At 42.1% G+C, this 14685-nt stretch overlaps 1 protein-coding gene and 1 long non-coding RNA gene across 14 annotated transcripts in view; one reads left to right on the forward strand and one right to left on the reverse strand.

The window, feature by feature from the left end:
* The window catches only part of LOC138748266 (uncharacterized), an 88691-nt gene extending 87990 nt beyond the window's left edge, over positions 1-701 (reverse strand). For all 3 annotated transcript variants that reach the window (XR_011347914.1, XR_011347913.1, XR_011347912.1), the window contains exon 1: positions 609-701. This is a non-coding gene — a long non-coding RNA (uncharacterized lncRNA). The remainder of the gene's footprint in view (positions 1-608) is intronic.
* Positions 1-14685, forward strand: part of LOC138748265 (trinucleotide repeat-containing gene 6B protein-like) — a 220343-nt gene that overhangs the window by 96703 nt on the left and 108955 nt on the right. For 2 of the 11 annotated variants that reach the window (XM_069908132.1, XM_069908130.1), the window contains exon 1: positions 6736-7035. The exons of the other annotated variants lie outside the window; for them this stretch is intronic. Coding sequence is in view for 1 of the 2 variants with exons in the window: in XM_069908130.1 (XP_069764231.1) it covers positions 7031-7035 (5 nt within the window). In the remaining variant the exon portion in view is untranslated. Of the gene's footprint in view, positions 1-6735; positions 7036-14685 lie in introns of those variants that run through there. 11 annotated transcript variants of the gene reach the window in all.

Consider the following 14685-nt stretch of genomic DNA (forward strand, 5'->3'; position numbering starts at 1 on the left):
ACTTTGGCACAGTCACAATTAACCAAAAAAAAGCAGATACTGGGAACCTGAAATGTAAATGAAAAATATAACAGAAAAAATGCATCATCTGTGATTTGAATGGTAGAACAGGATCAATTGGTTGAATAACCAAATTCTGCTCCTATGTCTTATCGTTTATTACTGGAACATTTAGCAGGTCTTTCCAGCATTTCCTAGGTTTTTTGCTACCATTGGCTAGAAGCTTGTCTATATTGATTACGTCAGCAGTGATGAGTGACTGATCAAATGACTGTGGAAGCCTTTATCAAATTACAGATTTAGGTTTGCAAGTTCAAATTTTTTCCACTTGCTTAGATGGATGTAGCTTAAATATTGTGTAATATTGGATATTATTTGAACAGGCACATGAATCGGGAGCAGCATGAAGCTGCCCCTCAAGTCTGCTCTACCACATAATGATTGTAACCTTAACTGGATGTTCTTGTCTTTCACCAGCTTGTTTGTTAAACATGTTCAGAGACTGCTTTCATGTTTCATTGACAAAGTGAGTTCTGAAGATCCACAACTTTGAGAGAAAATGTTTTGCCATCTGTCTTACGTAGGTAATTGCCTCCATGGATTGTTACCTTGTTGTGGTGGATAAGCTTGTGTGGTCCTGTGATACAGTGAAGTGTGGAAAGAACGACACACACCCTTGAAGTCTGGTAGCTCTGCTTATATTTTCTCCCAGCTGCTGACAGCAGGAGTGATGTCACAGTAAAGCCAGCCTCTGATTGGTTGGTGTTCCTGCCATGCCAGTTGTCAACTGGGTCAAAGGCCTTTGGGCTCTTTTGGATCTGCATAGTCACCGCGTTCATCGGCCATCTTGTGTACTGAGTCGTGTTCCAGTTAGCAGGCCACTACTAGAGTGATGCCTTCTGGAGCTATGCTCCTGGTAGGACCACCCATGGCGATCGAGGCTGAGGTCCCTGATAAAGAACAATTCAACCAAGATCTCAACGGTGTTACAGGTGGACAAAGTTACTTCGAACTTAACAACTGTGAAGGTGGACAAAGGCTATAACAAATCCATTAGCTCCCATCATGATTTTCATGCCATTGGAATTAGTTGGTTGATTTGTGGAGTATTGTGTGCTTGGAGTGCAGCACATCAAGTACCTGTTAAACAAATACACACATAGATGTCTTTGCTCTGTGGGCATTTCCTCAAGTCTTTGGTGATCAGGGGAGAGTGTTGGGAGCAGGCAATGTGATATCTGGAAGATCTTAGCCAAGAACTGGCACAAAAGTGGCGAATACTTGATTTAGTCACTCAACTTTTGGACAAAAGCAGGAAAATTGTTTGGCAGCAGTATTAATGTCTGAGCAGTTCAATTTAGGATCCACTCTGCTCACCCTGAACTGGGAGGGGGGTTAGAAAAGGTGTCCTTAAAATAGTCTGCTTCTCCCTATCCCGTCTAGAAAGCCGCATCCAGAGGGATAACCATCATGTGGTCGAAAAACATCGAGAAGTGAAACTATGAAATTTGGAATCTGAAATGTAAAAACTCTGATGGATAACCCAAGCTCAGACCCACCAGAGGTTTTGTTGCCTGGGAACTCCAAAAATTCAACTTTGAGTGAGGCTTGCAGATTTGGAGAAGCGCAACTAAAGGAAGAGAAAGGTCAATATACCTCTTTCTGGAAAGATCTTAATCTTGAAGAACCAAGGATCTATGGAGTAGGTTTTACCATCTGAAATGACCTACTTCAGAAGCTGACAGAGCAACCAATGGGAATTAACGTACGTCTCATGTCTCTGCGAATCAAGTTTATCAGAACCAAAATGCCACCATCATTAGTGCGTATGCTTCAATTCTGGATGCTGAAGATGAAGTCGAGATGAACTTCTGTGTCCACCTTGATGATGCCCTTTCTTCTGTTCCTAACAACATCAAGATCATTCTCTTGAGAGACTTCACTGCCAGAGTAAGGAAAGATCGTAGGCTCTGGACTGGAATAATAAGCAAAGAATGAGTTGGCATAGTCAACACCAATGGAACACTTCTCCTCACCCAATGTTCTGAACACAACCTGGTGATTACAAACACCCTATTTTGCCAGAAAAATAGGCAGAAAGTCTCCTTCCATCCACGCTCCAAACATTGACACCTCATTGACTACATCATATGATCCCAGGACCAACAAAATGTACTGATGACGAGAGCTGTTACTGGTGCCGATGAGTGCTGAACAGACCATCAGCTCATCTCGATCATCATGAAAATGAGGATTCGGCCCAAGAGGAAACATCAAAATCAGAACACTATTAAGAAATAAATGTTACATCCTTCAAGACATCAACCATATTCATAAGTTCAAATAATATCCCCAAGAACAACTGCCTCAACAAATCCCACCATTTGTGGAAGAACATTGGAATCAATTGAAGAATGCTATTGTCTCCTCCTGCAAAGAAACATTCGTGTTCAGGACACAAAAACCCCCCATCAGGATTGGTTTGATGATAATGGTAAACTACTCCAACAACTTAAGAAGAGAAAAACTTCCATCATCTTACAAAATGATCGACAATCGGCTGCCAAAAGGAAACACGATTGGGAATGCAAGGCTGCAGTCCAGACGAGCACCTGAAACCCGAAAAAATCAATGGGGGAGGAAGAAAGCTCAGGAAATACAACAACCAGCAAATGCCAACCACAATCGAGGTTTTTTAATGGAGCTAAATTTATTTTTGGCCCATCTATCCACGGTCAAGCCCCTCTCAAAAGCAAAGATGGCTCAACCATTCTGAAGAGCATTGCTGACATAACAGCCCATTGACAACTCCCTAAGCAAAATACCAACACTTGAAGAATTCAAGGGAGCCAGCAAAACCTTGAAAAACAATAAAGCTGATGGACAATGGAATACCAGTGGAGGTTTACAAATTTGGAGATACCTGGTTCATTACCAACTGCATCAACTTCTCATCAAGATCTGTATAAATGAAGATGTACCAGCAGACTTTAGAAAATCAGCAATTGTTAGCATCTACAACAGAAAAGGCGATCAATCTGAATGTGGAAACTATCATGGAATTTCCCTGTTAGTAACAGCAGAAAAGATCCTCACCCGCATCATGAATAATCAGCTTAAGCAGATCCTCTGGAGACGCAAGCCAGTTTTAGAGTATCAAGTGGAGCAATCGATCTTCACAATGCGACAACTGCAAGAAAAGTGTTGTGAACAACTTCATCCTTTGTATATGGCATTCATCGACCTCAGCAAAGCCTTTGACTCGGTATCAAGGAAACTCCTTTGGGATGACCTATCCACCTATGGATGTCTTGAAAAGTACATTTGAATCCTGAGACTCCTCCACGATGGTGTGTTTGCCACAGTCATGGTCAGCAAAAGTAGCAGTGAGCCTTTTCAAATCCAATCTGGAGTAAAATAGGAATGTGTGATTGCCCCAGCTTTGTTCACCATCTTTATTGCAGCAATCATCCACATTATCAAGGATGATCTACCCTCAGGAATCAAAATTGTCTCCAGAACTGATGACGGACTTTTCAATCTTGCCTGTCTCAAGTCCAAAAACAAGACATCCATGAGTTTCCTCGAGTTCTAATACACAGATGACAACAGTGTTGCAGCCCTCTCAGAATACCTCCTGCAACAGATTCTGACTGCCTTCGACCGTGCATGCACAGAACTTGAACTTACCATCAATTTCAAGAAGACTTGAATCATCTACCAACCATCACCAACTGAGACAAATCGGATAGAACCATCAATTTAATTGGGCAAAACAGCCCTGGAAAATGTGGACCACTTTCCGTATCTTGGAAGTCACCTCTCTTCCAATGTCAATCTTAATGACGAGATCCAATATTATCTTAAATGCGCTAGAAGAGGTTTTGGACGTCTCTGAATGAGAGACTTTTATGATCGTGAAGGGACACCAAAATATTAGTGTACAAAGCAAAAGTGATCCCAACACTTCTTTATGCATCGGAAACCTGGACAACATACCGACAATATCTGAAGGCACTTGAAATGTTCCATCAACGCTGTCTTTGAAACTTCTGAAATATCAGCTGGAAAGATAGAAGAACTAATGCCAGCATGAAAAATGAAGCAAAAATAACAAGCATTGTTATATTGTCATTAAGAACTAACTAAAGTGGAGTGGTCATGTTGTTCACATGGAAAATGAACATCTGTCAAAACAAATCTTCTACCCCATCTAAAAGAGGTGGACACCAGACGAGATTCAAAGATTTCTTAAAATCCAACATGAAGAAATGTAACATTGACATCAGTAATTGGGAAACCAAATGCCAGGAAACTGGCAAACCATCATCCGAGGAGGGACAGCAACTTTCAAACCCAACAGATGTGCAGAACTAGAAGAGAAGTAAATGGAAAGAGAGGCAGCAACAACTAAAGCTGATCTGCCATCTGGAACTAACAGTCCTGAATGCAGAAGATCTTTCAAAGCCAAGATTGGACTCGTAAGCCACTTGAGAGCCCATAAATAGATCAACGGAATGAAGGCCATCATCCTTGACCTCAAGGGATAGCCTTGACGACAGTTAATTGCCTAGCTCTAGATTCTCTGACAGGAGGACAATTCCTAATGATCTTGTATGTTTTCAGTCCAGTCTTTCTCTCTCTTCTGATCACAACCAGGGCAAAGTATCCCACTTGTTTGGAAGCCCATTCATCACATAATATTGTCATTCTCCCTACTGCGGGTGTGATATGGGTATAGAATGTTCTATGTATAAAATGATAGCATTTATCAGCTTGCCAAGTTATCCTTGCCGAGTTATCATAGCCCTATCCTTTCGACTACCCAGAAGGAGATGATTACCAGGGAATTGAACAGCTAAATTCTCCCAATCCACCTATGGATGTCCTGAAAAGTACACTTGAATCCTGAGACTCCTCCACGATGGTGTGTTTGCCACAGACCCTACTAAGCGATGCTGGACTGCAGCAGTTTGAGAAGGTTCATCATTAATGTAATTGGGGATGGGAGTTAAATACTAGCTTTGCTAAGGATACCCTATAAGCAAATAAATAAATAGATGAAGATTGTACAGCCATTCCCTGACATATGTCCGAGTTCCATTCTGACCAACCGGTTGGATCTTGAAATGGATGTGCTGGATGTTAGTGTGGCATGTAGTCTCCACGCTATCAGTCCCCACACTGATCTCAGTGCCCTGCGCTGTCCCGATAGCCCACTGTACTTGTACAGCATTCTTGTATCCTGAGAACTGAGAGATGCTGTGATGTACACAATTCCGGAATATCGTCTGGCGGTCACTGGTGGATGTATGACCAAGCGTAATTTTTATATTTACATATATTTCTTTAATTTAAAAAATTTATACGTTTTTTTGGTCATATGTACAGATGGTCGCAAGTCGCATAGGTCGTAAGTAGGGGAGAGGATGTAAATAATTGACACGTTTATTTTAGTAAAGATACCGTTTCTTTTGTTTCTCTCTTGATTGCTTTTTCTAGGCAGTTAAATCAAAGTGCACGGGAATATCATTATGAACAATTTCCTGTAGGTTGGGCATTATCATACTTGGTACTTCATTGCTTTTCTTTCATTGTCATTCCTTGAACACCAAACTGCTTCAGTTTGCCTATCCCTGAGTGGATATGCAGTTTTGTATTTATTTTGTATTTGCATTTGACAGAAATTGCAAGGATACTTGGTTCTACCTGATGTCAGCAAGATAATGTCACCATGGGTGACAAATCAGTCTGATCCACACCTCTTCTTCCATCCATACTTTTGAGTAGGAGCTACTCAGCGGTGTGATCAGCAGTGGCCAACTGGGGTTGACTTTTGTTTAGCATGGAAGAAAATTATAGAACCTGCACTTGTCAATTATCTTCGTGATCAACAGAAATGGAAAATCTGTGATCTGCATAATTTCTCTCTCTATCCATTCTATTCATCAGTTGGGCAATAGCAACAGCTGAAAAAGATTCCATCTAATTTGTCATTTAGCTTCCACCTCAAAGGCCTAGATGTAGTTTTTCAAGTGCATTTGTGTTGTATTTGAATGAGCACAGAACTCTCTGGCCCAATCTTTTTCAATGAGCTCATTGCTTATTTCCAGCCAAGTGCACAAGAGTCAGGTCCTCGTCAGAATGGTATGTGAAATCTCTTGACTCCTTTATACATTAATTGTCGATTTTTCCTGTTTTCCAAAGCCACAATGGCTGAAATAAGGGGAACAGTTGCTATTCATTGAAATTGACGATGAAGTTGAGTTCTAACTGTAATGTTTTTTTGGGGTGAAATAGAATTGACAAGAGAGGTGGTGGTTTTGGTGGTATGTCAGGATTCTGCTGGTGGAGGAAATGCTGGGCCTTAATGATTTAGAAATGATGCCAATGGGGGACATTTGTGAGGATGCTGGAGAAAAGGCTGCAACAAATGGAGTTTGTGGGACAGACTGAGAGTGGGACTCGTACAATAGCATTGCTGATCTCGGTCCTTTGTACCGCACAATGTGGAAAGTTCAAGGCTGTGTTCATGGAGCCCACCGGCCTGAGAGGGAGAGAGAGAGCAGTGCTGTTTATCGGGGTGTGTGTGGGTGGGGGGGGGGGGGGCGGAAACAGATAGCTTGTTGGAAGGCAGCGGAGGAGTTAAAGTTGTTGCTAAGTTGCAGGTTGCTGTGGTGCTGCATGCAGAAGGATCCACCTTCCAGGAGGCTGTTCGGACATGTCAGCGACCAATCAACGTGGGAAGGAGGCGGGTCTCGGCCTCCCTGTTACTCCACCCCCATTTGATTGATGGGACAATAGATCACATGACAGCCTCTCTCTGAAGGTCACAAATAAAAGCTTCTCACAGAAGCTGCCTCTCAAGTTCCTGCCAAAATGGCCGCCACAGTCTCTGCTGGCTTTTGAGCGTTGTTTTTTTTAAAAAAAGAGAAAAGAGTATCAGTTTTTTTTGTTTTTGCTTTAATATTCTTCGTTTGCTCTTGCCTTGAATGCCTCAACTTGCTGGATCCTTGCACTGCTGCACTTTATGAGGTTTGTGGCGGATGCCCTGTGACTGTGGGCTGGGCATTGGGGGTGGGGGGGGGGGGGAGAGAGAGAGAGAAAAAATTCAATGGCAGCAAACAGCTACAGGGCTGGGACCTGGGCTTGGTTTAAAAAAGGCCACAGCCATTTTATGAAAACGGGTCGGTGGGAGGGGAAATGGTGGCTTTAAACTCGAAAGGAGCTCTTCCTTGACAAAAGTCGGGAAGGCTGAAGGTTCTGCAAAATACTGCTCGGCTTGCAAGTGACACCGCTGCTGCTCGATTTTCCTTGCAAATGGGTAGTGCGTGCAGAGCAGGGAACGCTAAGTTTTCTTGCCTTCAAAGCAAGCCGTCTTCCCACTCTTTGAAGCAAACAGTAAGCTGGTGCAAAGAGGATGATTGTTCTTGCACCAGTTGTTTTGATTAATGAAACTAGGGGGTTCTCCTTCAGGAAAGGATGCTTTTCAACCGTTTGTGTTTGATCAGTAAACATCCTGAACTTATTTACAACACTGCGGGACAGTCCTGCTAATCATTTGGAGGCTTTTTTTTTTGGGTAAATCAACACTGTATTGCTAATAGTTATAATTTTAAATGTAGTTTATTTTACATTTTTGTATTTTAAATTGGTTAGGTTCTGGAACTGCTTGCTTATTATTTCATGGTTGCGATCATAATCGGTAAATTCCATGTTCAAGGTAATCATCAGTGTGAATTTATCTTCCATCCTGTTCTGTATTATGAGTTGTGTTTTGCTCGTCAGCTTTTTGGATCCTGGGATACAACATGAAGCCTTGTTTTGTCTGTGGTGTGTTCTGCTCTGATTTGAGGGGGGGGGGGGGGGTTTGTTGGCGTGAATGGTGGTTATACTGTTAGTTGGGCTGATGGGTAAAAACAGTTCCTTGTAATAAGATCAGGCTTTTGGATGTTTGATGCACTTTAATCTGGCTGTTCCTTTGCCAGTTATTAAGGGAGATGGCAGTAACAGAGTAAGTAGCTTGGGAACAAGTGAAATAGGGTGGAGGCTTGGTAAGGACTGAAGGCGGTAATAGGGTGATGAGGCAAATAATGCTGCTTTGCAAGTATAGCATTGGTTGAATGACTAGTGGAACTTGAAGTAAAGTTCATGATTGAAGTCTTCTGCATAATATGTATTATGTATTCTTTGGTGCACATGTCAGGATAGTTTTGCAATGCTCGTTATTTAGGTGATGGAAATGAACTGATGAGGTAAATAACAAGATAAATTTATGAAGATAGAAGTGGATTGTTCAAGGATGGATTGAAGGCAAATTTGACCTCACTTGAAAAGAGTTTTTGACTAACAGAGTTGTTCAGGAAAACTAATGCGATGTGGAAAATAATTTGGCTTTTAAAAGAAAGAAGAGGTGTATGAAAAGATGCATTGAAAGCTGCAGGAGTTGGAATCTGAAACTAAACGTACACTGCTAGAGAAACGCAGTGGTTCAAGCAGCATTAATGGGAGGAAAAAAAAGGGTAGATGTGTTGAGCATTATGTAGTAGAAAAGCTGGTATGAAAAAGAAACCAGGATCTTATTGCTTGCACCCTTGGGTTTTGAATAAGGTTGTGGCTGCCCAGGTTGTCATCTCCCAGAATTCCATAGATTGTAGAATTATTCCTAAAGATTGTCACTCCACTATTTAAGAAATGGGCAAGAGTGAAAACTGGGATCGATGGACTATCTAGGGAGAAATGTTTTTTTAAACAGAAAATTTGGAGATCTGGTGTATGAGAAAGGTCCTAAAAGGTCCTTTGAGCATGCCATGCAGAATGTGCAGGCCCAGTAAAATATTAGAAAAATGGTGGTACTTTGACCTTTTATATTACAAGAGGATTTAAATACAAATCTTGCTGAAATTGTATAGCACACTAGTGAGATTGTATCTAGAAGATGGTGTGTCAATCTGGTCTCCTGACTATGGAAGTGTATGCTTCCAAATAAAATGCACAAAAGAGTGGTGTAGTAGGACCGGACCAGGGTTTGAATTCCGTGCTGACTGTAAGAAGTTTGTACATTCTCCCAGCGTCTGCAAGGGTTTTCTCTAGGGACTCAGGTTTCCTCCCACCCCTCAAAAAAAGTAGTGTGGGTATAGGTTAATGGGTGTAAATTGGGCAGCACAAACTCATGGGCTAAAATGATCTGTTACCGTGCTATATGTTTAAATTTTTAAATATTCTTTGTTGTATGAGGAACGATTAAGAAGCCTGGGTTTACTCATACACTTAGAGTTAGAGTTTCAGAGATTTTGTTTCCCTTGACTAGGGTATTTGTAGGCAGGGGCCACACAAGAAGTTAGCTGTTCAGGACACAAGTTGTTTTCCCCTGGATCCAGTAACTCATTGTAATAGAACCATAAAATGCTACAGTGCCGAGAACAGGCTATTTGGCCCTTCTAGTCTGTGCTGACCATCATCTACTCCCACTGACATTCTCCCATTCTGACCAAGAGGGCTTTGGAGGCTCAGTCACTGAGATCCGAAGACTTGGATATTAAGGGAAGTGAAGAATAAGGGCTCTGAGTAGGAAAAGGTTGCTGATAAATGATCAGCCATGATGCCAAAGTTCCTCAACATGATTATCCAACTGCACGAAAACCAACAAGGTCGGGTCAGATACAGCAATGAGCTCTCTGAACCCTTCTCCATTAACAATGGCGTGAAGCAAGGCTGTGTTCTCGCACCAACCCTCTTTTCAATCTTCTTCAGCATGATGCTGAACCAAGCCATGAAAGACCCCAACAATGAAGACGCTGTTTACATCCGGTACCGCACGGATGGCAGTCTCTTCAATCTGAGGCGCCTGCAAGCTCACACCAAGACACAAGAGAAACTTGTCCGTGAACTACTCTTTGCAGATGATGCCGCTTTAGTTGCCCATTCAGAGCCAGCTCTTCAGCGCTTGACGTCCTGCTTTGCGGAAACTGCCAAAATGTTTGGCCTGGAAGTCAGCCTGAAGAAAACTGAGGTCCTCCATCAGCCAGCTCCCCACCATGACTACCAGCCCCCCCACATCTCCATCGGGCACACAAAACTCAAAACGGTCAACCAGTTTACCTATCTCGGCTGCACCATTTCATCAGATGCAAGGATCGACAATGAGATAGACAACAGACTCGCCAAGGCAAATAGCGCCTTTGGAAGACTACACAAAAGAGTCTGGAAAAACAACCAACTGAAAAACCTCACAAAGATAAGCGTATACAGAGCCGTTGTCATACCCACACTCCTGTTCGGCTCCGAATCATGGGTCCTCTACCGGCACCACCTACGGCTCCTAGAACGCTTCCACCAGCGTTGTCTCCGCTCCATCCTCAACATCCATTGGAGCGCTCACACCCCTAACGTCGAGGTACTCGAGATGGCAGAGGTCGACAGCATCGAGTCCACGCTGCTGAAGATCCAGCTGCGCTGGATGGGTCACGTCTCCAGAATGGAGGACCATCGCCTTCCCAAGATCGTATTATATGGCGAGCTCTCCACTGGCCACCGTGACAGAGGTGCACCAAAGAAAAGGTACAAGGACTGCCTAAAGAAATCTCTTGGTGCCTGCCACATTGACCACCGCCAGTGGGCTGATAACGCCTCAAACCGTGCATCTTGGCGCCTCACAGTTTGGCGGGCAGCAGCCTCCTTTGAAGAAGACCGCAGAGCCCACCTCACTGACAAAAGGCAAAGGAGGAAAAACCCAACACCCAACCCCAACCAACCAATTTTCCCTTGCAACCGCTGCAATCGTGTCTGCCTGTCCCGCATCGGACTGGTCAGCCACAAACGAGCCTGCAGCTGACGTGGACTTTTTACCCCCTCCATAAATCTTCGTCCGCGAAGCCAAGCCAAAGAACAAAGAAAAGAACTATTTCTAATATGTTCCAACATTACATCATAACTGTCACAAGACTGAACAGTAAGAAATAAGAGGGGTTGGTGCAATATGGGTAGAAAATGACTAAATAATAGGAATCCAGGTAGTGGTGAAAGTTTATTAGGCTAGGGAAATGTACGAAGAAGTTCCATGAGTCTGTACCAGGGCTGTCAGGCAGAGATGGATAAAATTTGATGCTGAGGAATGTAAAATATTAAGTTTTGGATGCCAGAATGAGAAGGCACATCATCATTATCAACATGGCCCATCCCTTCATGAGCAAAGATGAACACAGTGCCTTGTAGCAATTTTGCCCTCACAGAACTTTTAGTAGTTGGTGGTACATTGTGATGTGCCACCCGCCCAGTCAGTATGGTTGACGTGGAATGACTGGAGATCGCGCTTGATTATGTCTTTGTAGCTAAGACGTGGGCGGCCAACAGGGCGGGGAGCATCTGGTAGCCCACCGTAGAGGGCATCTTTGGGCAATTGGCCATCCTCTATACGGACAATGTGGCCAGCCCACCGCAGCGTGGATGATTGAGTAAAGGTCTGTACTTCCAGTCTTCTCCAGGACTTGGATGTTTGTGACTCTGTTGTGTCATGAGTAGCCTAGGATGGATCTGAGACAGCAGAAATGGAATGCAATATTCTAAGAATAAGAACAGAGCTTTGGACTTGTGGTAATAGTTTGTTGCCACGTGTCAAGGAGATTTGAAAGATTGGTTTAAACAAATATTGATGGCGTGACTTAAACTGGATATTAGAAGAAGTGAATATTCAAGTGAATATTTATAAAACTACATTTTGCCACAACTGGAGTATTCTTGGTGTCATTCTATTAGAAATGTATGAGAACTACTGGAAGGTGCTGAAAAGGTTTGCTAGTTTGATTCTTGGACAAATGAAGTTGAGTGGAGATGTAATTAAAAATATTTAAAATCTTAAAGGGTAGAGATCTAAGACTATTCCTCTAGAGGGATCTACAGACATCGACAAATGAATCAAAGGTGACATGAGGAAAATAATTTACACAGCAGGTGAGGAGCATAGCTCGTGCAAAGAGATTGAGTAAAATGGGACTCTTTGTTTAGAAATATGAGTGAAAATGTTCTAGAAATTAAAATAAGAAGTAAGATAGAAGCAGGGAGATTATTTCCATTGGTAGATGACACTAGAATTGGGACATAGGTTCAGGGTAGTAGGGTTGAGGAAGAAATGCCTCTCCAAGAGTATAATGAATCTGTGGAATTTTCTATCCAATGTAATTGAGGCATTGGACTCCATGTTAAATGTATTTAAGACACAGATGTTTGAATTTGAGTTAAAGGGAACTTGACAGGTAGGTGGACCACACAAATGGCCTCCTCTTCCTACTTTATCTTATTCTTGTGTTAAGTCCGGAAATGCACTGCCAAGGATAGTAGTAGTGGCTGGTTCAAAGAAGCATTTAACAGAGAGCTGGCTAATGACCTAACATAAAAACATTTGTTGGATTATGAGGAGAAGACAAGGAAGTGGAACTAGCTGAATTGCTCATGCATGTGGCGTGAACTTGAGCTGATTGGCACAATAACCAACTAAGATTCCAGTGAAGAATCCTAATATGAAAGGGTCAAAACACAGTGCATGGCATGAGGAATAAGAGATAACAAATATCATTTTCAACTTTGACCTAAGTAATAATTTAAATGCTTAATATTTTACAGACCTTAAAATAACATTTTCAAAATCAAACTGCTGATTGCAAATTCTGAATTTGCAGTATAAATTTTTAGTTGTGGCCACAAAACCAGAGACTTGGACATTGTGGATTTGAATCCCAAACCAAGACCAGGACAATCCTGAACTCTCTAAAAGTTTGAATTTGAAATCTGATCCCAAGGTAGGATGTTCGTCCTTTACCTGCCATTTTAAAACTGTGTCAGTTATAATGTGTACGGTTAATGTTCACCCAGTTGAATTCAAGCCCTGTATCAACTGAACCTCATTGCTTTTATCCTTGTATTTGAAAAATTTGTACACATTCAGGGAAAGCAAAGAAACTCAGTTGTAGAAATGACCCCTGAAACCTGTTACAGATAGACCCCGACTTGCGATGCTCCGATTTACGATATTTTGAAGTTAACAATGATCAGAATCCATTTTGAATAAAGGTAAGTTGGGGTCGACCTGTATCAACGTAGTTGCTTTTCCTCCTCAGAAGGAAATGTTTCCGTCCAATCAGCGCACACACATTGCTTCCCACTGCCACAACCTCCTCGTAAACATAATTTCAGTGCTCCTCATGTTGTGACGTCAAGGAAATGTGCTTTGTTGGACCCAATGCTGTTTTTCAAAAAAGTGATTTAGAACGCATGTGCAGATTGCCGTCGCTGGAAGCGAGAGAGAGAGATTGAAGAGGGATAGAGCGACAGCAATCACAACATTAGTTGCGAAGTGACGCCACTGCCCTGGTTACTAGGCATCATCTCAGGAGCAAGAAATTGAACTCCCGGCAGGAGCGTAGCAGAAAGCTACCTGTACAGGTCGACCCTGACTTATGATAATTTCACTTTGTGATGTGAATCGCAGAACTGAATCCCATCCTAAGTAGGGGTCTACTTGTATATAGGCTCTGGGCTAACTTGCAAACCTCTGGTGTTGTCTTGTAACATTTGGAACATTCTTTCCAAATTAAAAGGGAAATGTAAAGGGATGACCAGCTTGGTCATGTAAGCTTTTTTTTAAATAGCCTAGGCAGAGACCAACATGTCTATTTGGCCTGACCAAACAAAAAGTAGGAAAGTAGTTCAGAAATCAGTGAACCGGTGCGGACTCGAAAGGCCGACATGGCCTGTTTCCGCTCCGTAAATGGTTATATGGTTATGGTTATGAGATAAACAGGCAAGGAAAGTGAGTGATTAATTTCTTGTGTTGAATCCTGGTGATTGTGTTCAGCAGAACTGGCTTTAGGAACTTGGATTGGTGGTCAAGATTGGCTTGAGGAAAAGAATACTTTTACATGATCAAAGTAGAAATTAGTTAGAGGCTGCTTTTTCTTGTGCACTTATGGAGTGTTAACTGCTGTTTGGGTATCACAGATTAGCACAGAGTGATAACATTGTGGATCTGTGATTAGATTGCACCCAAACAGAAATAGCAAGTCTCTGATTATAAAGGGTCTGTGTAAAATGCATGTTGACTCCACTGTGAGTGTGTATATGTAAGTAAAACCATGAAATTTGCACAGGCAGTGATAAAAATAAATGCAATAAAATGGAGTTGAGGAAGGATCTTGGGAAGGAGGCTTAAACACAAATAAAGCAAGCTATATATTGTACGTGTAATGGTCAACCATTCAGTGACCTGATGGATTAGTTATTGGACTTGCACTCCAGTAACCATTTATTTGAAGGTATGTTTGAATATAGCTGAAGTTGGAGGATTTGCGTGTATAGAATAAAAAGTTAGGTGATCTTGAAATTGCCAGACTATTAAAAGTTCACTTTGTTGATGAATGGGTACTTTTGAAGAGATCTACTCCCTAATGCCTGCCTGAAGAAGCCCTTGTTTCACCCAACTGCTCTTGTCTGCCAGGTCTGTGTGTGACTCCTGACCTTCAATGGTGTGCTTGATGATAACTTCCTTCAGAAATGGCCAAATAAACCTTACAAAGGCCATTGGAAATAAAGAGCAACACTCCCTTCCTCTGACTAAATAAATTTCACTGTGCAACATTAGGGATCAATACCTTTTGAACATAATTTTTTCCACAATAATAAATATTAGTTATC

The sequence above is a fragment of the Narcine bancroftii genome, chromosome 13 (assembly GCF_036971445.1).
Source record: "Narcine bancroftii isolate sNarBan1 chromosome 13, sNarBan1.hap1, whole genome shotgun sequence".
Classification (NCBI taxonomy): Eukaryota; Metazoa; Chordata; class Chondrichthyes; order Torpediniformes; family Narcinidae; genus Narcine; species Narcine bancroftii.